At 42.9% G+C, this 23,572-nt stretch overlaps 1 protein-coding gene and 1 long non-coding RNA gene across 3 annotated transcripts in view; one reads left to right on the top strand and one right to left on the bottom strand.

Moving 5' to 3' along the window:
* The first annotated feature begins 13 nt into the window (after positions 1 to 13).
* LOC149868980 (uncharacterized) lies at positions 14 to 12,454 on the top strand. Of its 2 annotated transcripts, none has more exons than XR_016441371.1 (3): positions 14 to 145; positions 7,941 to 8,089; positions 11,633 to 12,454. It is a non-coding gene; the product is annotated as an uncharacterized LOC149868980 (long non-coding RNA). The 2 variants fall into 2 exon arrangements; XR_016441370.1 differs by having other exon boundaries at positions 51 to 188.
* PARD6G (par-6 family cell polarity regulator gamma) overlaps positions 3,666 to 23,572 on the bottom strand; it is a 98,445-nt gene continuing 78,538 nt past the window's right edge. Inside the window, exon 3 of the mRNA XM_090039511.1 lies at positions 3,666 to 6,497. Within this exon, the coding sequence (XP_089895637.1) occupies positions 5,638 to 6,497 (860 nt within the window). The 3' untranslated portion in view covers positions 3,666 to 5,637. The remainder of the gene's footprint in view (positions 6,498 to 23,572) is intronic.

Raw genomic sequence — 23,572 nt, 5'->3', positions numbered from 1 at the left:
GTCACATGGGCGGAAGAGGCGCGACTGCCAGTCTACAAGTGCCGCCGAGGGTCAAACTCCACCGGGAGCGCGGAGGAGGTAGCGCATGCGTCGCAGCCAGGGCGAAGCCCTCCTGCCCTCGGAGAGGAGGGCGGGCGCTAATGTGGTATGTGGGGCTGCGGCATCTGCTGCTGCATGCATGTATGAAGGTAGGCGAGGGCTGTGCTGATGTAGCAGATACACGCAGACAGGGTTTTTTGGGTAGATGTAATGTGTTGTATTTATTAGACCAACTAAATATTTGGGCAGATTGTTCTTTCGGGCACAAACACTCTTCTTCAGGCATAGGAAGAGCCTGCTGGTGCGTTCTCCAGGCTAGAATAGAAGCCAATATGCAAAATGCATGTCTGTGTCAATGCACTTGTGTGGCTGCGAGGATCAGAGGGGATGCAGATTCAGTAGTACCTGAAATAGGGTTGCCGACCCTCTAGGTTTGCCCTGGAGTCTCCAGGAATTTTATATATAACTCCAGGAGATGCTGGGAGTCACCCCAGGAGAGAAATGAGGGGGCATTCATTAAAATAAATAATAAATGTTAAATCTGATTTATACAGTAGTCAAGTGGGTCTTTAAAATGTAATAGTAATGTGCATCTGCCATCCTGATGTAAAGTCTATGCACCATAATCTGAAACTGGTACACCAAACATGAAGGCACATTTGCATTGGGCAAGCCTAGCCTGAAACTAATAGCAGATACATGCATGCAGGTATTGGGTGGGTGCATACATGCATGCATCTTATCCATCCAATGCCTGCTTGCACCCGGTGCCTGGATGCAAGAATGCATCAGAGGCAGGCAGGTTTTATCCCATCCCCCAGCACCCGTTAGAGAATTGCTCAGGTAAGCACCTCCAAAATTCTCATCCATTAGCAGTATAGAACAGTAAAGTGACTACTGAATAAAAACCAAACAATCCCATACCCCCCCCACTGTAAGCATTGAGAATGAGATTCTTTAAAAATGCACACACAGAGCCTTCTGCTGTGGCACTGGAACCTAAATCAGCAGGGCCACAGCTGCTGAAGGTCATGTCAAATCAGCTTACCAGCTTGACTAGGGAAGCATTAACATCAAGTTTTCCTTAGGTATCTCCCAGCCAAAGCAGCCACAGAGTTGAAGTTTAAAAGAGCTGCTGCTTTTTAGAACTGTTACAGTTTTTAACAGTAACTAAGTTTTCTTTAATTGAGAAACAGAAGTTCCCTTTCTCCTTTTTCCTTCTTTACTGATTCAGGCCAGCACTTTACATTCCAGACTTTCCCTTGTGCATGTAGATAAATTTTCATTTAACTACAGCTCTTCCAGAGGACCAAGGGTGAGGAAAGCTGCATTGAAATATGAGAATAACTAAAAAATGACAAAAACCAGTAGCAATACTCTGGACAGTAGTGCCTGAAACTAATTTAATTTTTTTTTTTTTAAAGTTTCAAGCTGATCATCTTCCTCGACTGTGAAGTCATAGTCAAAGTGGGAGTGATGAATTCAACTCTTAAATCCTTAATTCTATCCCACAGCAAAGTAACCTAGGCTGGGACTTTGCATCTGTGTGTAGCTTTCAGCTAAGTTGCTACGATTTCCATTTCCACTCGCCCAAGGGGGTCACGCTGTCAGACAGGACGCAAAACACCCAGGGAGTGGGAAATGGACCCCCCCAATTGACATAGATCAGGTGAGAGAACACCTTGAGAAGCTAGACATCCAGAAGTCTGTGGGCCTGGATGGAATGTACCTGAGAGTCTTGAAGGAGCTGACAGACATCATAGCACATCCTATGGCAAAGATACTTGAAAATTTGTGGTGCTTGGGTGAGGTTCTGGAAGACTGGAAAAAAGCCAGAGTGGTCCCAATCTTCAAGAAAGGAAGGAAGGAAGGAAAGAAGATCCAAGCCAATCAGTCTGACATCCATCCCTGGAAAGATCTTGGAGAAAATCATCAAGGGACCCATCAGCAACAGGCTAATAGAGGGCAGTCTTTTCAATGCCAGCCAACATGGCTTTGTTACTGGCAGGTCTTGCCTGACAAACCTCATTTCCTTCTATGACCAGGTGACACAGTACCTGGATAACGGAGACTAAGGTGATGTCATATATCTGGCATGTATCTGGGGATACAGGCCGACCTGGACACACTTGCAAGGTGGGCATACCAAAACCTGATGGCCTTCAATGTAGAGAAGTGCAGGGTGCTCCACCTTGGGAGGAAGAACCAGCAACATACTTATAGACTCGGCAGTGCTATGCTTGCTAGGGGGTTTTGACTGACCACAAGATGAACATGAGCCACCAATGTGATGCTGTGGCTGGCAAAGCAAATCAAACATAAGCATGCATCCACCGATGCATCTTGAGCAAAACCAGGGATGTCATCCCCCCACTTTACTCGGCCTTAGTAAGGCCGCAGCTGGAGTACCGCATCCAGTTTTGGGCCCCTGACTTCAGGAGGGACATGGATAAGCTTGAGAGTCCAAAGGAGAGCCACCTGTATGATCAAAGGCCAATAGGGCAAGCCTTATGAGGAGAGGCTGAGGGACATGGGACTCTTCAGCTTGGAGAAGAGAAGGCTCATGGGGGACTTGGTGGCAGCCTACAAGTATATGGGGGGGGGGGTGCGTCAGGACCTGGGAGAACAGTTGTTCTCCAGGGCTCCCCAAGGGATAACAAGGTCTAATGGTCACAAACTTCTGGAAGGCTGATTTAGACTGGGCATAAGAAAAAAGTCTTTACAGTTCGTGTGTCCAGGGTCTGGAACAAACTCCCCCCAGAGGAGGTGCAAGCACCTACTCTGGACTCATTCAAAGGATGTTTGGATGTTTATCTTGCTGGGATCATTTGACCCCAGCAGACTTCCTGTCTATGGCAGAAGACCTGGATTCTTACGATCTCACAAGGTCCCTTTTAGTCCCTAATGTCTAGGAAATCTATGAGTGAGTCTGGCTTCTTATATGTCCAATGTAATGGGAGCTTCTTTGAAGGAGGATTTAGTATTTAAAAATAAGAGTGACTGAGGCAGCTATTGCTGAGCGAGAACAAAGTCCTTTTCTGCCAGAAAGCAACTTGCTATTTTTCAATCTAAAAGGTGTTAGTCTTGACCTGCCTGCTTTCTCCAGTCACAGCAGTGTTTTCTCCTACTCAGAAATGATTCATCTTGGATGGCCAAAAGTATACCTGGGTTGTATTAATAGGAGTGTCTCATGTAAATCAATGGAGTGATTCTTTCAGTCTGTTCAGCACTGGTGAGGTCTGACCTGGGCTACTGTGTCCAGTTTTGGGCTCCGCACTTAAAGAAATATATGGATAGATTGGAAAGATTCTGGCGCAGGGTGACAAAAATGGTTGTAGAGGCCTGGGAAACATGTCTTACAAGGAAGGACTAAACGAAGTAGGATTTAGTCTTCAAAAGAGAAGACTGAGGAGGGATATATGGCAATAGGGGACAGGACTAGGAGCAAACTGCAGCAGAGCAAATTTAGATTGGAGGTTAGGGGGAACCTTCTGACTATGAGGATGCTAAAATAGAATTCTGTTTAGATGCGAGTAATAATAATACAAAAATCAGCTATTTCTACTGAAAGATGTAAAAGGGGAGGATAGATGGGTGCAAAAATTCAGCCAGCCAGGAATCTACTTACTTATAAAAGCACAACAGACCTTCAAATAACACTGCTTTTATTGATAACCGGTCTGATTGACTGAAGCAGGTAATGGCACGGTAAGTAATTAGCTGCTGCACCAACATCCATCAGATAAAAATAACTACTTTTGGAAGGATACAAATAAAGTTGTTGTAAGATGGAGTAACAAGACTGATATTTCACTCTTACTAAGCCTGAGCAAATTTGCTTATGGTGCCTAGAACAGCAAATGAAAAAATATTAATAAATAAGACCAAAAATAAATGCACGGATTTAGTTCGGTGTCCCAAAGCTTATCTAACTGTTGCTCATATGTATTTTAAATGAGTAACAGGAAATTGATCCACATACATCTTTCCTCCAACTCCAAAACTGAAATCATCTTTTAAAACACAGTGTCTCAAATGTTTAAATCAAAGCAGTACATTAAGTAAAAAAAAAAGCCCATTTCACTACATTAAAAAAGAAAAAGCTTTAATCCACGCTACAAAGTTAAAAAAAAACCCAAAAGAAAATGACACATAAGGTAAAGTAGAAAAATACATTGTACAACATTTATATTTTGTTCTTAAACTGTTGGATATTACAAAACATTTTAGATTTAGACCATTTTAACACCTCATGGTATTTTCTGTGGCAAAGAAAAAAACTGAACTGGAAGTAAATGGGTTTTCTTTTGTGTACCTGGTCCAGTTATTGTCTTAAAGTTGGTAGTGTAAGCAGTATCAAATAAAGATCTTTTAGTAACCTACGACATAAGTTGTATTTTAAATTCCTAAAAAGCTTTATACCAAACATTTCAGGCCCCTCTCTGATGCTTGATGACAACTGAAGGGGTCTGAGTAACCTATTCAGAGTTAGCCTAGAATGTTAGTCAATACTGCTTAAGTGTAACATAGCCAGTCTTTTGTAGCTAAAGACTTTATGGATTATGGTTTCCCCACCACCAAAATAGTGAGATGCTTTGTCAGTTATGCAGTTTAGGTCATGGTCTTAACCCGTGTCTTGCATTTTTGCTGCCTTCCTGCTTATGTCCCTTAAATGAACAGTAATTGTTTACCCAACAATGGAGATGATGGAAACCATAATCATGACATCTGGTGAATTTTGTCTAATAAATATTTTAAAAAGAAAAAGAATGCAAAGAAAAAGAAGTCAGTTAAAAAACCCTCTAGGTAATCTATTTTCCTTTCCACAATTGGTAAATCAAACATAAAAAATAAAGTTTATAACTCAGACAGTACTGCCACTGACCAGCAGGTGGTGCTGATCTAAAAGGAATAACAGCATCAACATCCTTCTTTTCCCTTCTCACTTAAGACTTTAAAAATATATATATATATAAATCTCATTTGGTCAGAATTTATTTGGAAAGAGTAACTGCAGCATTTCCCAAACCTGGCAGCCACCACACTGGGAAAATACTACTTTATACAGAGCTTACTTGGATTAGACAAAATGTGGCCAATATTCTGCACAAACAAGTTAACAGAAAAATCTGTATGTAAGCAGCTGTATCAGCTGCTGGTTAATTAATCCTTTAAAAAGAAAGGAGATCAATGTTTTTCTCTATGACCAAATAGGTTTGTTACAACTATCAAGATCTAATTTGTATACAAGCAAATTAGAAAGACACCCACTTATGTAGCAGACATGCTAACTCAATTGTGCAGCTCTGCCATTTCCTAGTATACAGGATTGCTCAGATTTATGAAATTAAAAAGAATTTTCATTCTCACCTTAGATGCAGGCTGAACCATATTCACGCTGCATCTCAAGAATTTGCAATACACAGCAGATTTATGTCTAATCTCAGAAGCCATATTTCCAAGAAAGCAACATTTGTTGCACCCATGAGGTCTATGAGAACATAGGTTCTCTTTTGTTCTGTGCATCACATGTTGCAAGAGTCAAGATTTGTTCCAATTGGCACTTAGGACTAAGAACACATAGTACAAGAACTGCCACTAAAGCGTAATCACAGTTCCATCCTCCTCAATGCCTCCTCTGGGGATAACCAAACTATGTCGGGGATCAGTTTTTAAGGAACTTAGTATTTTATGGATGTTGCCATTGCTTTCCCGGCCGGAACTGTTGTTGAGTACTAGGTCCCTCTGAAGTCTGTGGCTGAGACTGCTGCCATTGATGCGGGAGAGGCTACTAGATGGCAGGCTGTGCAATTTGGGAATGTGCTGTGGCTCCAGGCCACCCTCAATGACAATGTCAGCCTCCTCATCACTCTCCATTTCATCTGGGTGGAAGTTCTGCAGAACATGGGAGGAAGGCAAGCTGTGATGACTAGCTGTGCTATCCGTAGACTGGCCCGAGCTGCCAGACATCCTACTGCTTCGGATAATATTGTTCCTTTGGTTTGCTGGCTTGACAGTGATAATAAGATTATGGCTGTTAGCGATCATCATGTCTGTAACTTGGTCAAGAGTTTTCCCAGCTACTTCAATTCCATTAACTTCCAGGACTTCATCATTAACAGCCAGCAACCCGGTGCTCTCTGCCAAGCCGCCAGGAACCATACGAGAGATGAAAATACCTGGGACTTTTTCCAGTCCATGAGGAGTTACTCGAACGCTGGTCCCATCGCGAATGTAAAAGCCTAGTGGTTTCTCACATCCATGTCGATACAATCTCACTCTTCTGTGCGTTTCAGGAAGAATGTCAACATCAATAATCGAAGACACTGGTCTAAAGTCATGAGGCATGCTGATATTAAGATGGGGGCGTCTCCGAAGGTTGTCATTACGGAGGGCCACAAGAGCTTTCTTTTTCCGGGATAGTGTATTGGTCCCAAAGTTACCATAGTCTGCTTCATCTGGAAAAGAAAGGAGTATTGATATAGTAAGTTCTGTAGACTATCTAACTGGAGCATGTCTAGCCTCCTATCAAGTCTGGTTCAATGAACAGTAAACCCCAGTATACAAAAAAAAATACCCATGCAGTTAAAGGTTTGGGTAGGTGCTGGATGTCATGCCCGTTATTTCATCAACTGGACGATTAGTGTTTCCAATAGCAAGATTGACTTTAGATTTCCAAACCAATCATTTATTGTACAGCCTGTGACTAGGTGTAGTTGCAACTCTGATGTTCAGTACTGCACTGTATTTTCAACAGTTGATACCTCTCAGATTGTGCATGTGCCTCTCAAATACAGGTATGTGTGCAGAGTCTACCGCAAACTTTTATGTCCCAGCTATAGACTTAAACATTTATGCTAGTACCTGGAATAAGTGCTGTTCATTCTTTTTTATTTTGTGGCAGCAGCAGCAGTATCCTGGGTACATATTTTAAGAAAATTTGACCAGCAGAGATGCATGAAAACGTTTGATGATTCAGTTATGTATTCCATATGTGGAGTCATTGTGTTGATGTGTATTCAAAATGCTCAAGCAGTCCTAAAATTAGGGTGTCAAGTATTTTCATCCTAGTCCACAGCAGAAGTATGGCATATTGTTCTCTCACCCTAGTCTGCACCAAAAATGTGGCATATTTTAGCATAGTGTAACATCACAGAGATCTGTTATCAGCAGTTGAAGTGGACTGCCATTTCTCACGAAAGTACTAATAGCGTTAATTATTCTAGTGTTGGAAGACACAGTCCTCTAAAGATGAAATGCTAAAATAGGGAAGCACTAATATTTCAGATGAGTATCACTTTTGTTCTTTCCCTCTACCTTGCATCTATCAATGTGAACTTGGAGTGGTGCTATGGTTGTCTGTTGGGCTTTATCCAAACCCAAAGTCTTAGCAAAGCAAATTTAGAACCAGAGTCTACAGAAACCCTACATGGATTTGATTATCTTATGCTTGAAAAAAATGATTGCATATTATAGAGATGTATGTGATGAATAGCTAGAAAGTGAAGGGTATTAGGATTACTTTAATTAGGTGATATAAATTACCAATTGTTAAAGGAACTTATGGAAGAGAGGTACTTAGGTTTTTGGGTAGAGAACAAATATTTATCATCATCATGAAAAGTTAGTATACTGCCCTATTCAGAAAGACTCAGAATGGCTTACATAAATGACAAATACCTCTTGTCTATGCATCTAACTAGAGTTTTTTCTTCTAACTATGGTCTTTTGGGGGTTTTGAAGAATTCTCTTAACCCACAGTCCATTTGCATTGACTATGCCTACAAAGGGGCCTACATAGGGGCTTATCTTGGGGAAGACATCCCACAGTGCCAGAGGTACCTCTTAGACAGATCTGTTATGTTTAAATTAATGTCTGCCTCATTTTTTTTTTCCCCCAGGTCCCTCAAAGCCAAGCCAAGCCATATTCCAGGCCAGCCCTGTCCAGTTGCTTTGCTATTCATTATGCTATGGCATCAGGACTAGTTCCAGAGCTAACCCACTGACTGACAAGTTCCTCCATCCCCATTTATGTGGTGTGCATGGCCAGGTATGGAAATGTTAAAGTGATCCAAGCACAAATAGTCTAAAACATTTCTGGAAAAAAATGTGCCACAGCCAGGATGATGACTGGGTAAAGACAGCACCTTTTTATTCAACAAATCTGCCCATGAGCCAGCTCCCTGCATTCTGAGTCACAGCTGCTTTATTTTACTGACAGAGAGAATACAACAAATCTATGGCAACAGGAATTAGTTGCTACTCTGGTTCGCTTGCCAATAGCATTGTTAACTAAATTCCATCGGGGGGTTAGGGGGAGGATTCACAAGCCCAAAAGAAGCCAGGCTGACTCAGGTCATAGAGATGGCTGGTGGCAAATTATTTTGCTTGTAAATTGAGGAAATCTGAGCTAGAATGAGTCACCAGCATGGAATTTCAATACCAAGCCCTAGCTTGAAAAGTAAACATTTACTAGGTAAAAATGAAATGCTTTTTAACCCTCTACTCAGTCCCTTAAAGCACCCAGGCATCACAAATGATATAGTTTCGTGTGCTTTTTAAATTCTTAATAAAGGGACACTTGCAATATTTTACTCACTTGTTCATTTAGAAAGAAGCAGGGACCTTAGTTTTCTTTACATTATCATAGCAACAGGTGGGTGACTAGGTTGCACCTGGGTTGGTTTTAGTAATAATAATACAAGATAGCCCCTAAGATAGTGTTAAATGTCATAAGTAAAGAAGAGAAACACAGTAGCAGAACCACTTCAACTTATGTAGTCACGGTGTCTGAAATTATTTAAAAACAGTTTTACAGGTAACCTTTAAACCACAGAGTAACCTAAAATGGGAGCATTCACTCATTAAAGGGTATTAACCCATTCTAAGTTACCCTCTAAAGGGTAACTTAGAATGGTAACTTTAAAGTTATGCCACTTCAAGTGAGGGTTATCTTTGATCAGCTTTACCCAGGGTATTGTTAGTTTGCTCTGGGGAGATAAAAAGATCTGTTGTCATTCTTCCCAAGATGCACCATTCCCATGGTTTCCATTTCCTTTGCTCTGTGGGCAAGGTTTCAACCTTCCTGAACTCTACTGCCAGGATGGGAGGGAAGAAAGGGAGCCAACACCCTTGCCCCAGGAGGTGTGACCTCAGCACACTGACCACTCTAAGCACCCAGGTGCAGCTCACCAATTTTGCTGCTTTCTCTAGCACCCCCATGCAAACAGGACCAGCAATATTACTACCTCCTTCTGTGAAGAGAATGACCTTGTCTCAGCTCTGCCCTGGTGTGGCATGCAGTGAGCTCGCTTAGTCTCAGCTCTGCCCTAGGGCAAATACTAACACAACTCCTCGCCAGCCCAATCCCAGTTTAGTGAAAACATGTGCAAGACTTTGGTCCTTTAATTTTTATTTTTATTCTTTTATTCACTGCTTTCTCTCTACTTCCCAGTATTTCACCCTCCTGCTGGTTCGCTTCAGGTATCTGCTCCCCCACCAGACTTTTCCCCTTCTGCCCACAGCTCCTGCTGGCAGCAGAGTGAGGGAAGCCACAGCATGCAGAGCTGCATGCCACTCTCCCCCCTCCTCTCCCACCCCAGAGGAGTCCTGGCTCCTGCCCACGGTCATGCTTGCCAGGCCCTCTAGTGGCAAGTTAGAGTTGTGCAGATCTGAGACTGCATTAAGCCTTAACCCGGGGCGGGCAAAATATGGCCCCTGGGCCAAATCAGGCCTGCAGCATTATTTTATCCAGCCTGTGGCAGGTACCTAAGCTCTACCTGGCCCAGACCTGGGGAACAGCCTGGGCCATGGCATATGCAGCTGGTCCCACTGCCCCTGTGCGCAGAAGTGCCACATGGGACAGCATGCCAGGATCTGTAGTCTATGGGGCTGGACTGTGTGGTGGGGGCAGCCCGGTGACCAGACTTGGCCTCCCAGCAAACCCTGCCACCGGACCCCAGCTCTGCTGCCCAGGCATCTTGCATCTTGACCTGTCTGCCCTGTACTCATTGCTGGGGGTGCCAGATGGAGTAGGTGGGCGACCCCCGTGGGCAGGGCATACTCGGGTCAGTGGATGGGATGGGACCACAAGTGGGCAGGGAGTGGAGTCCAGTAGCAGGACAGGCGGGCAGGATCAGGGCAGTGCTCATGGGATGGTGACAGCATGGGGCTGCGGGACAAGACAGAGCTGCGATCCGCTCACCACACAGCCCTGTGACAGGCACCGGTTCCATGGGCAGGGGCGTGCAAGGAGCGGATCACAGCTCTGGCTCTAGGCCCCAGCCTCATGCTATCACTGTTTTAAAGGTAACCTGTAACAGCAATCTTATTTATTTCTGCAACCACTGGGTATGAGGGGAAACGAGACAAAACATCTTTGTTTTTGCTGTCCTGACCCTCTCACCTGCACTCAGCTCAGTACTCCATTTCTAGCATGCCAGCATCTGAACAGCTTCAAAACAATTATCTTCACCCATAGGTGGATCCAGGATCCTGGCAGGGTTTGTGTGTGGCTATACCCCCTTCAGCTGTGTGGCACATGCAAAGTGAAGAGAGCTCATTGGCACATGCCAGGCTGCCTCATCCCCCTCTGCTCCAGCCAGATTTCTCCATGTGCTGTGAGCTCTGAGCTCACCAGCTAGTCAGCATGGGGTCTTCCCCAAGTCTGTTTCTGCAGCCCAAGCGGTGAGTGCTGCCTGCTACTGCTATTTGCCCTTCCCCATCTCCTCCCCTTGCCTCTTGCCCAATTCAGCAGTAGGAACAAGTGGCAGCAGAGCTCAACCCTGGCTTTCATAAAACTATGGAGCTCAGGGACTGAGTGTGGCTGCCACTCATCCCCTCTTTTCCCCTGATGCTGAATTCAGCAGGGGGTGGGGCAGGAAAGGCAAACAGTATCGTTGCTCACCCTCTGGAGCTGGGTGAAAGCAGGGGCTCTGGTCACGAACCAGCTGATGAGCTTAGAGCTCATGGCACATGCAGCACTCCCCACGGGAGCTGTGCTGACATGCCTTGAACTGCCAAAAAGAGGGGCATGGCCCTGCCACCCTCCCACCCCGCCAGATCTGCCTCTGCCCTTCTCATACGGCTAGTACTACTTTTCCTTCAAATATGCATTAGACGTGAGTGAGGTGCACATCATAGCCATCTTTTGTGCTATACTGGTATTTTTGAAGAAAATTCTCTCTCATAAGGAACCAAGTCTAGAAACAAATCCTATATCTCACTGAACTGGGATTTTCAGTTTTTAACAAAGTCAATCATAAGTTTCTGGCACTGGCCAGTCCTGCAGTATTAGTCCTCATGTTAAATGAGAATGGCGCGAAAGGAGGTCCAGTTTAAAACTGAACATTAATGAATGTTGGTCTTTTTACAGCCATAAGCGAGGCAACTACCTGGCTTTGGAGACAGGAGAAGCAAAGAAAAGTATTAAAGAATTAAAATAAAGATATATGCTACATGATGATGTATAATTGTTGCTGGCATGTGGTTTGGGAGAACCTGCTAACTCAAACACAGTTACTTGGGCAATTTTTCTTTTTTACAGGAATATAATTATGTGTTTTATAGTTTCTGCCTCTGCTGTATCCTGCAGGGAAATAGCTGTGCTGAAGGTTTATATCAGCAGTTTCCATGACAACAGGACCATGGAAAACATAAGTCACATGCAGAATGTCAAAGAAAAACTGTGGTAAGGCTAGAAGTGGAGAAAAAAATTATTAGCTAAACAAGTTCTCTCCAAGTTTGCAACTCTATCAGACTGCGGCTTATTACTGATTTTCAGCAATAAGCTGTTCAGTTGGTATTTGCCAGACTGAATTACAAATCGTCTGCGTCAGCCACACAGATTATATTGGTATGTGTTTATGATACAGTAGCAAATAGTAGTGAGTTTCCTCACCATAAAAAGTTTCAGGCAGTAACTCCATTTTTCCTAACAGAGATCAACAGTTACTCTGGGGAGCTTGCAGTAGTCTGTGAGGCAACTGGGTAAAATTCGACATCACAGCAAGTTGCTCTGTTGCAGAACAGAACTCATCCCTCTGTGGGACAAAGACTGCACAAACATTTGCACAGGATGGTAATGCAAAGAACACCTCCTCAATGGTCCTGTATTTCACACTGTATAAGAAAAATGTAAAGTCTGAAGGAGGCCAGCATGAATTAAACTAAATGTAAAGTGTGACTGATGTTATTCATACTAGTCTGTTCACACCTAAGCATTGTATGCTGATCCTCCTTATTGGAGAGGGGTGTTGTAAGGATGCTACATGGAACTTTTGCATGCATAAAACATAGGGATGATAGCTGATCACTGGATTACAGTAGACTTGAGCAGGGCTTGACCTATGTTGACAATTAACTTTCCATTAACCTTTTAAAATTCAGCAGGTGTACATATATTTATAATAGGCATGGGGGAAGAATCCCAAACTTACCAATTTTGTCTTACAAGACACCCCAAAGCAATGTTACACATTAAAAGTACCCACTTCAAGTTCTGCGGCCACTAACCATTATTGACCCAGAATGCATTCACTTATAGTGCATTTTGAGAAAAAATGCTGATAAGCCTTCCAGGTCAGAAATCAGATTTATGATTGTGCCTTCACTAATAAAACAGATGCAGTTTTTATGGTGAGTTCTCATCAAAACAACTCCCTTCCCAATCACTTTATTAGTTGTAGAGATGACACCATCCTTGAATAGTACTTTTCTTTAGGTTCTTGCCTACAAGTATTTTGTTTAGATTGGTGGAATTCCCTCCCCTTTGTCCAACAATACCAAAACCTGGTAAGACAGCGTGTTCTCACTCCCAACTACAGAAATCTTTTCTGGCACAGTCTCCAGACATGGTCAAAAACTAAGCTAAAAATACACTTTTGGAACAGAAAACACCAGCCCAGAACACAACAAGCAGGCAACTACTCATGGCAACCATCAGCTACTTCCTAACAAAGTTATAGGCGGTCTCAGGCACTTGTGCTGACTAAATATAAATATTTCCCTTCGTAGTGGCTATTGTGAATACTCCACTGGAATCATGTAGTCAATTCACAAAAAAATAAATAAGTGCACCACAGTGGAGCATATTTAAGCAGCTATTTATAAAAGAGGAAGAAAACTGCTTAAAGCATCTTGTTTTAGCCAAAAAAGTATTGTATTTCTTTAATTGATATGAAACAAGAAATTATAGACCTTCTGAAAAAACACCAGGAGCACCACTCCCATTGCTTGGACAGCTGCTTTTCATAGGAACTGCCTGCCAGACGAAATACCAAAGCTTAGCCAGATAAGATTATATAAACAAGCTGAATTCCACAGAGAAGCAGACTGCCAGGCTCCTATAGGAACAGTTCATTTTAGACACTACTTTTTCAGTGTGTGCACACTCTTGGCTTATTATTTCCTCTGGGAACTGTGGAACTTTAGTTGACAGCTCTGGAAAGTACTTCAAAGACCAAATTACTTCCACAAGGGAGAGCTGCACTTCACGCAACTTGGGAATGAGGCCAATGATTCATTAATAGTGATGGGTTACCCCTCAATCCAACATATCTTTATTACTGAACGTTAAAAGAAACAGAGATCCCAGAACAATTCTTAGGGGCACAGTAGATGCAACTCTTCTGCTTTTCTGTGCATCACTACCAATGTCCTCATACCAGCAACATTTTAGAGAAATGAAAAGAAAAGCACTTGTGCAAGAGAGGCTAACAACAGAAGCCATTCTGTCCTTTGCAGATACCGAGAGCACTGGCCAACAGGCCTGCAAAAAGGACTAAGAAAACAAACCTTAAGTGAACTATAGCTAAGGGAGGTCCTCTGCTTCTATCAATGATGGATGTATATTTAAGGAAAGTGGGAGAATGAGCGTATCAAAATATGTCCAAGTAGCCTTTTAGTACTGGTGAGGTTATAGATCAACAATTACTCAGAAAACCTTGGATGAACTGATCTAAATATGATTTAATGACGAATTGGTAGGCATTCCTGTTCTTTTTAAAGTAACCTAGATTTCTGTCCTTTGATAAACCTACATACCATGCGTTCAAAAATTCTGGACACAATGGAACCATGTTGTAGAGATGAAGAGTTATTAGCCCGATTGTTGCGTCTGTGCCACACACTGGGGTTTCCAAATAAAGGATGAAAAATAGTAATACATTTTCATCAAATTCACAAAACAGAAAGGTCCTGAAGACAGCAGGTGAAACCCTTGCCATTTCTCTCCTATTCCCAATTTCAACACATCACATTATACAGCATAAATAACAAGACTGCTAACATCTTTTATCAACTGCTACAACTGCAAATCCTTGAAGATGCATGTCCATGATTTTGCTTCCCTGGCCTAGCAAGCTATAGAAGCAAAGCATCGGTATTAGTATGTGAGCTTCACAGTTTTTCTTTCTTTGCAGTATCAACTGCTATCCCTGCCTGATATCATAGTCTTAGCCACCTGCCCCTCATGCCAAAATTGCTATAAGCCATTGCTTGAGAATGCTGGCTGAGCCTCCTGCAGCTCCATTGCTTGCCATCAGAGGGCATTGTTTAACTTAAGATGCTTGCTACCATGCAGAGGACCAGCTTCCTACTTCTCCTGCAGGTTCAGCTCAGAGCCACAAGCTGCTGTTGACAATGTGGTCAGGGTTAACCTGTAGACATGGAACTGGGAAGGTTTGGAAAGGCAAAAGGGATGCTAATGAATGTAGCCAGGGCTCCAGACTTGCATTGTCTAAACCCCCTTTATTTGCAAAGTCCAAAGCTACATAACACTTCTCCTGCCCATCCATTTGGGCTCTCAAAGCAAGAGGAAGGCAGTTCTGAATTTCAGAGTTGGAGAAGTAACTGCCCCATGGAGCACACACACTATCATCTCTTCTCTCAAAGCTTTTTACCAGTAAGATGCCATGGGTGACAGGCTAGATAAAATTATTTTATGTAGTCCATTTTCTCCAGTTCAAGAGATGTTTTCTTATTAGCTAAGAATTCTTTCCTGAAATGGCATGGGTTTCTTCTCTCTCCAATCCAGGCAGAAGATGGGGAGGAGAAGAGAAAGAGCTTGCTGGTATTTGCTACAGATTCAAAGCAGTAGGTCTCTCCCCCACTCCCCTCCCCATGGGGCTGGATCGGTCCATACTGCATCCCTCCTGGGCTCCAAAACATGAGTACAGGCAGTCATAGCCCTCCTCTCCTCATGTCCTTAGCATGGTCTGAGATGGACCCTCTTATCCCTCTTATCAGAGCAACACATGCTTGCAACAATAAAAGTGGAGAAAGTCATTTTTTTCCCAAGGCATTAGTTAATAACTTCCTTTTCCTGTCAGGGAAACAAAAGCTTGAAAGAAGCCATATTTCTCTCCACCTCTCTGGCAACAGCTTTGGCAGGTTTGTCACTATGTTCACAGCAAAATATAGCCAATGCAACAAGCTGATGGCTGTACAGAAATCCTACTGCTATGTTAGTGAGAGCTACAGAGTTCCCACGCTCCTCAGCCCTATGCTGACACCTGACTGGTATCAATGGGGTGGAGAGAACAGGACAGCTGCAGGCAGTTTTCCAACTGGCCAAAGCCTGATGCATGAAATTCCATATCACTGTGAATGCCGACAACCCCTAACAGCCTAGGAAACAAATACGTTACACATGGCTGATGGTACTACAGGGAGAGGAGGCTGACAGTGAACCATTTTCAAATAGAGGTGCATTTACAAATAATCTGGCCTATAATTATGCACAATCTCTTTTAGGTGGGTAAATAAATCCATACGGAAACTGTAACTAATCTATGCCACCCTTTAATTAATCTATTATCTCCCACTCACCTTTCATTTGGAACACACATATAGTACCATTTCTTCACCCAAGTAATTAGCCAGTTAACAGGCATACTATTTTCTTCCCATCTAGACCAATGTAAGTGCTGCATTTATACACAAAGTAACTTGAATAAAAGGCGGATGGAAGGACACTATTACTGTGCTGCCAACCAAAGGAAAAAGGAAGTGAATCTCGATTCCAGTGGTTTTCTACAACCTACTCCAGGTTAACAGAGCCCTATTTATTAAAAGCCTTCAACTTTTAATCAGGGCCTTTTCCAGGAAGACATATTTTTCATTACATTTACAAGTCATGATTCAATTTTTGTCAGAGCCAAGATTCCTCTCATTGTCAGAAAAGGTAGCAACTACTTTCTACAAAAGCCTTAAGTCTAGCAAACAATAAGAAGGGTGATTGGGCCTGCATAGACTGAAGTAGGATGTAGGCACTGGAAGGCCACTCTTTGTGCTATCACAGTAGCTGTGGTACCTGGAACCATTCTGGCATCCTGGGAGAAGGTACCGTTCTTCATTTCTACTCAAAGACAGGGATCCTTTATATCTTTGAGAATGCTGATCCAGCAGAAGCCGTTCCAATTTAATAATATCAGAAGAATTTTAAAGCAGCAAATGAAAGCTCTCAAAGGGAGCAGGGGTACTGGTGAACAGGGTAGGCAAGGAGAGAGAAACAAGTGCCTTGTCTGAAGGAAAAGCATCATTCTCTGCCGAAATTTAAGCTGACTCAGTTACTGGACTGAAATACTATTCTACAGACGGGCAGCCACGGGAATACAAAAAATGAAGTGTTTTCCTTCTTTCAAAGCTAGCCTTTTCTAGAATGATTAAGGTTGACCAAGTGGGCATAAACAAGTTAATTTGTGGTCCACAGGCTCTTTCACCTTCACGACTGCGTGGTTCTGGGCACCACTCTCCAAGGCTGTTACCACCTTCCTCCATAGCCCGCTCCTGCTGCTGCTGTCGCCATCGCTTCCTCCCCAGGCTGTTGGGGTCTCTGGGTCTATTTCCTGCCACCACTCTTAGGTAGGGGGGCCATCATAGAGGGCGTTCTGGTTTCCTGCTACTCTGTCCTTTGTCCTCTTGATACGAAACCAGATGCCTTTATGTCTTCTATTTTTTCTTGAGAGGTAGTTAGGGTGGCCATCAGAGGGCACTCTTAGGTAGGGTGGCCATCATATAGGACATTTGGTTTTCTGCTTCTCTGTCCTCTATTGATACAAAACTGGACGCCTTTATGTCCTCTGTTTTTCTCTTCAAGAAAAAACAGGACATAAAGTCGTATGTTTTCGTGTCAAGAGAGGACAGAGTAGCAGAAAACGGGGATGTCCTCTATGATGGCCACCCTACTCTTAGGGCCACTCAGAAGTTGGGACAGCCTGCTGCAAATGATCCCAGCTCATTTTGTTGGGTGCTGCCACACTAGCCCATCTCCCTAGGAGCCAGTCCCACAGACACTCCAACAAAGCCCTATGTGCCATTCACATCACAGTGACCTGAAGCAGGCTCTGGCTTCGTGAAGCCAAACTCCCTCTTTTTGACAGAATGCCAACCCATAGATACAGCAAGAAGATGCACTGCAGACTTTCACTAAAGATTTGCTCTTTACTCATCAGAGTTTGTGTAGAAAGTGGCCTTCATATTTAGAACAAAAGGATGAGTGCTAGCTTTGCATTTGGGAGACATCTTCTGCCACCGTGGTCAAGTCAACGTCATTGTTCTCAGCTCCAAGCTGTAAAACGGGATACTACTACCTCCCAGGGGCTGTTGTGAGGCTACCTGCACTGAAGACTGCGAGATTTCTGGCTCAGAGCCATCACAGAGCCGTGCCATCTCACAGGCAGACATTAGGCCGATATCAAACAAAGGTTCTGGTGAACAATATTTACTCTAGGACAGCAAGCCGCTGGCCTCGCATGCATTCCACTGCCGAGAAACACTTCATTCATCTAAGCTAGTTCAGACAGGCAAGGTGGCAGCTTCCTGTTTCTTCAGTAGTTTTATAAATTTTTCCCCCAGTGACAGTTTGGACATCTGCACTCAATGAAGCAATTAATATTTCAGATAAATTGCAATTTTCTCTTTCAGGCTTGATCCTGGCTTGCTTAAAGAAGCCAGCTGTCACCTCTTCGCAGAACAAGATATATTTTCAAGTAGTTATAACAGTTAAGTCTTTGATGTCATAACTAGGATTTATTTCCCCCCTCTTTAAAGAGCCAGTGCAGTTTGCTGTAGTGTTTTGGGAGCTTCCAACTATTGTGCTGTGATAATACCACATCCTGAAGGAAAAAAAGGAAAACGTTTATATTGCTTACAAAGCACTTTTCTTGTTCCTGTCCTTGGGTGGGTAGATTACAGCCCAGATGCACACTCAGGCTGCCCCGAATCACAGAACCACAAGCTTTCAAAACTCGAGTGGCATGAGAAATTGGTTGCAGAACTTTTCTTTCAAGTCATGACCTTTGGAAGCCCTCCAAACACTGCCGGCTGAAATTTAATTAGTCACAAGATAAACACTGGCCACAGGTCAGCACTGCCAGCCTAATGGGTCTGCACAGCTGTATCTTTTCCGCAACCAGCTCAGTGCAGTTGCTGTACCGGATACTGTGGGCCGTTTCAAACTGGCAGGCTATCATCTCCACCTGTATGCTAGAGGATAACCAGTGGTTCAATAGAAAGGTTTTGTCTCCTTTTATCATCAATTGGCACAATGAACACAAACTCATTGCACTGACTTATAAGAGACAGATTACGTTCCAGTCTCTCCTCTTTCTCTCTCCAGGGGACAGCCCTACAGACAGACACTGGTGGGAGTGCCCGGCACTACTCAGGAACAAGCCCTCCGGCAGGATAAGGAGTGGCACAGATGAGTTCCAAGAGGGAGTCATGCCCAGTCATCATCCCAAGTTAGGAGGAGGGTTGGTACAACCCAGCGCCTTGGAGATGAGGCGTGCAGAGCGTGGGAAAGCCAGCAGACAGAAGAAAAAATGCTGAGAAGCAAAGGACTCCGGGGCAGGGGAGGGCATCTCAGAGCACAGCTTTTGTGAAGTACAAGGTGTGTAAGGCAGCTCCATAGTTGCCCAATGTGCCGCTTATTTAAGCCGAAGGAGGAGCTGAGCTGTTCCAAGTGCTGTCTGTAAATTTTACTGGAAGTAGAGGCACAGGATCCAAGCCTGGCTGTTGCCTCTCTATCGCCAGTGGGAGGGGAGCCTGCTTTATCTCCTCACAGGCAGAAACTCCTGCTTTTCTGGGTGCAACGGGCTCACACAACAAAGGAAGCCAGATGGTCCCAATCGACTATACTGGTGAAATCTAGTGACCCTCAGGAATCCACTGATGTAGTTAAGAGTTACTTAGGGAACAATAAATAAAAAACCACCATTATATTTAGTCCAGAAGAAATCAATCTGATCCTTCTTATGAACTCCGCTGGTTCTTAACTGCAGTAGTGAGGAGCCTTCCCACTGTAAGAAGAGTACATTTGCTACTACAGCTTTTTACAGAGTGCAACACGCTCCTGTGTTGAAGCAGCAGTGCAGAAGTCATGGCCTGTAAACAGTATAAGGCAGCTCCAGACATATGGATCTTACACAGCTTCCCCCCAAAGGGACCATGTACTGACTCACTGCATGTAAAGCCGCTGATGTAGCAGGAAGCTGGGCAATATACTATCCATGCTTGCTCTGAAAAACCCCCCTATGTACTGTATAGAAAATATATCAATTTAGAAAATCATCTCCACACACAAGTTGCCAGTGATCATCCTTTCACCACCCTTAAATATATAAAGCTGAGACTTAAGGAATACAATACAGAGCAGCACTACTATACTTTGCTGTAGTTGCTGCATCTGGACAGTGGCAAGGTTTGTATCTCCTAGGATGCTATATCCAAAGAGGAGCCATCAGAAAGAAACTAAAAATTCTTCCTACATAGCTGCATCAGCAAGCAGCAAAGGGTCCACAACATTTTTTTCCCTTTTAAAAGCAGAGTATTGACCTTTGCATGATACACACTCCCTGAGTTCTTGCAACTGAGAACAAGGAAAAGCTGCAACTATTTGCAAAACATTCGAATAGCAACATCTTTTTTCAATTATTAAAAAATGATTTCTTTACTTGCAGAAAATGTTCATTGCTGACCCTTCGAGGCTACCTAATCCCTTCAAATTCTCGAGGAGCAACCTAAGATTCCAGCAGAAGGATCCACTGGGCAAGACATGCAAATGTTGTCAGAACAACTACAATCCTTTTGCAGATAATAGTATTTTACAAAGCTCCACCTACTAGGCTTCCAAGTTAATCTGAGTGCTTTTCAGTCTTTAATTATGCCATAGCCAAGCCTCACACACCTGAAGGGACACTTGAAACCCTGAAAGAAAGAGGTGCTATTGGATCATTAATTTTTACCAGGCATTAACTGAGCCTGGCCAATCCGTGTAGTTACATGCTGGTTTTTAGCTTTAGAATAACCACCCACGGGACAATTGTAATGAAAATATAGCTGAGCACAGAAGTTAGACAGCAATATAGGACTAAAAGTCTCTGGGGTGTAGGTTGTAGCCATGTTGGACTAAGGACATAGGCAGACAAGGTTCTTTGGGTGAATCCATACTGGCCTCTGGATGCTTTACCACTCTATCCAGGAAGAGCACAGACCATCTGCAGGTGCTTCCTCAACCTGATGAAGGGTGTTTGTGCCTGAAAGCTTGCCAAGAACTTTTCCAACTATTTGAGTTGGTCTAATAAAAGATATCGGATTTACCCAAAGAACCTTGTCTGCCTAAAAGTCTCTGACACTTTCGTACCAAAAGAAGGAAAGACAATTTTAAAAAACTCTTCTTTTTAAAATAGTAATTTGGAGCTATATTATAAACACCTAGACACACACACAATATATATGAGTTTCTTCTTTTAAGCAGATGCAGTCCTACACCAAACAGGGGAAGGTTAGAAGTAGGCTGTGACTATGAAAAGGCTAAAGACCTGGCTTAGACTCTGATACCACAGAAAAATATAAAACAGGAAGGTCAACGTAGGGTGACCCGGTCCAACTACAAGAGAATGCTTCTTGCTTAAGGCTGAAACAGAGCTTCCTTGCAGTGCTTTATTAGGTAGCCAGAGAAGGTGTTCAGAGTCCAAGTGATGGACAACACTCATCAGTAATAGTCAATACTCCCACAGTTAAGACAAATTGCAAGTTATGACTCCTCTCCCTTTGCCAATCCCGTCTCCCCAAAAAGCAACAAAACCTCTTGATACGGATACATTATGACGGCTGGCAGTAGAGATAAGATGGAAGTTAGAGACACATAGTGATTGATCTCTGTTCAACATGGGGACTTGAAAGGAAGAGTGGTCAGGATTTAGAGCCAAAAAGAGAGTTGGCTTTATTTATAGGTGCAGGATTTTCACCAGCTGTGAGGCCATGTGACAGGTTTTGATCCATTAGGAATCTTAGTTTTTAAAATGCAACACTGAAAGGCCTTGCAAGCTACAGCTAGGAGGTGGGTATTTAATTACATTAAAATAAAATTAGCACGGGTCATGTTCCTCCAGGCAACTTGAGTGAAGGAGGAGGGACACCAGAAGAACAAACAGGCTTTTTCTTCCTTCAGAAAGGCAGCAACTGCCTATGATGTGAAAGCACCCCAGGATGCTTTGTGACTGAGAAAACAAGATTATGGAAAATTTTACAAGACCCAGGATTCTCAAAGGGTCTTGTTGGCTACATCACTCAGAACCTAATCTATAAAATTTCTCTCATTTACTTAGATGAACAGACAGGTGGGTTCACCAAGCCTTTGTGCAGGCTGCTGACAATGTTCAGTGGCATATAAAGGCAACAAAGTCAATTTGGTAGAGCAAAACTCTTTATATCAGCCTGTTCCCAGTTTTACAATGCCCTCCCTCATGTGCACTAAAGATACTGCACTCAGGCAGGAATCTAATCCTGTCTCCTATTACTAATAAGAGTCAATGCTTAGAGTCAGAGTCAATCCTGTGACCTGCTTCAAAGGCCTGGCACTGTGCAAAATGCAGATCCTAAAAGAATACATTTCCTGAATTAAGAGCTGTTTTTCACAGTAACATTCAAGAATTTCGCAAAGATAAAATGATGCAAATCATCAACAGATTCAACAGATTAAAGGGCAAGTCTGATGCTTGCTTTGGTTTAGGTCATTAATATTACTATTATGGTGGTACCTATGATGTCAAAGCAAGGGCAGGAATTCATTGTGCTAGGCTGACACAAAGACAGCAGCTCCCGCCCCCGTCACACAATATGATGGCTTTACTCAAGTATATGGAGAAACTTAACTACATTTTCTTTCTATAGGTGCAGCTATACCAGCAAAGGGCTGCATCCAGCCAAACCACAAAACACAACTCTGGTGGTCAGCAAATGGTTTACTACTACTGTAAATTTTGGAAAAATTCACCTTAAAGAAAGGCCTTATACCCAAAATGGTAAAATCATATTTAGTACTTGTCCTTTGTAGATCTCAGGGTGGTAAGAAATAAACATAATGTGCCTCAGGGACTAGGGCTGTGTGAAAAACAATTGAGTTAGCCAAAAACTTGGAGAATACATAAGAGGTTATGTAAGGTTTAATGGATTTAAATCAAGTGGGAAAGATTGAGAGACTTTACAATGACATACAGAATGTTAGTGACTTCAGTTATGCCCATTATAGTTTGTTTTGTTTCCTAACTGTTCACAATGGAGTTGCCTAAAATGAGGCAAGCACCAAGTAATTAAAATTAATTTAAAAATTCCAATACAACAAGATACATCCCTACCTAAGGATGTCTAGTTCTTAGCGGTATCATCATCATCATCACGTGTTCCCCCAGTTCTCCTTTTCCTCTTCAACTGTGGCACTCCACCACCCTCAAACCACCTTTGGAGTTGTTCTGCAAAGGTATGAGTCTATTCGTCCTACCTCAAAGATGTTTGTTCCCTTTAGACAAACCCAGTATCTTCTCCACATCCGCCCCTACCTTCCTTTGTAAATATTGTTAAGACAGTATCACAAAATTGCCAAGAACTTTTTTAGGCAGCATTACTAATTCTATGCTAAATTCCCACAATAGGAGCCAATGACAATTGATACAAGAATGCACTTGATCTTCAGAAAAATGAGGTTAAGGGACATTAGAAGAAAGAAAATAAAAGAAGCCTCTGTAGAACAAAAGCGACACAAATATAGGCAGTTATACCCAGCGACACATTTCCACACTTACGGCATTCTAAGAGTATATGTGCACTTGACATTTCATGTGGTTTTAATATGCGTATTTTTAAACAAACAAACCAACCCAACAGAATAATTCAAATATACCAAAAGACAAAGTTTTGTGGCAGCAGCATGGGGTTGAACATTACTAGGAACAGACAAACCCTGGAGGAAAGCACTGTGAAGCATCTATGCTAGACTTGACAATTATACTAGTTAATATAAATTAAACTATTGAAATAGACCCTTTGAGTGTCATACAACACTTTTGGAAACTAAAGCAATTTCTGTAGAGTTTAGGATATTCCGAACACTTCCTCCCATCTTAAGTAACTGATGAAAGAATACATTAAAACCTGTATAACCTGTCTCAAATTAATGACACTTGCACCAGGCTTGACAGCAACATGGTAATCCAGGTAGACACAATAGGAAAAAAGAAACACAGGTCGGGAG

The sequence above is a fragment of the Crocodylus siamensis genome, chromosome 3 (genome assembly GCF_052110815.1).
Source record: "Crocodylus siamensis isolate JL-2025a chromosome 3, ASM5211081v1, whole genome shotgun sequence".
Lineage (NCBI taxonomy): Eukaryota > Metazoa > Chordata > Crocodylia > Crocodylidae > Crocodylus > Crocodylus siamensis.
Note: the sequence above shows the minus strand (reverse complement) of the source record. Positions and strands in the feature narration are given on the sequence as shown.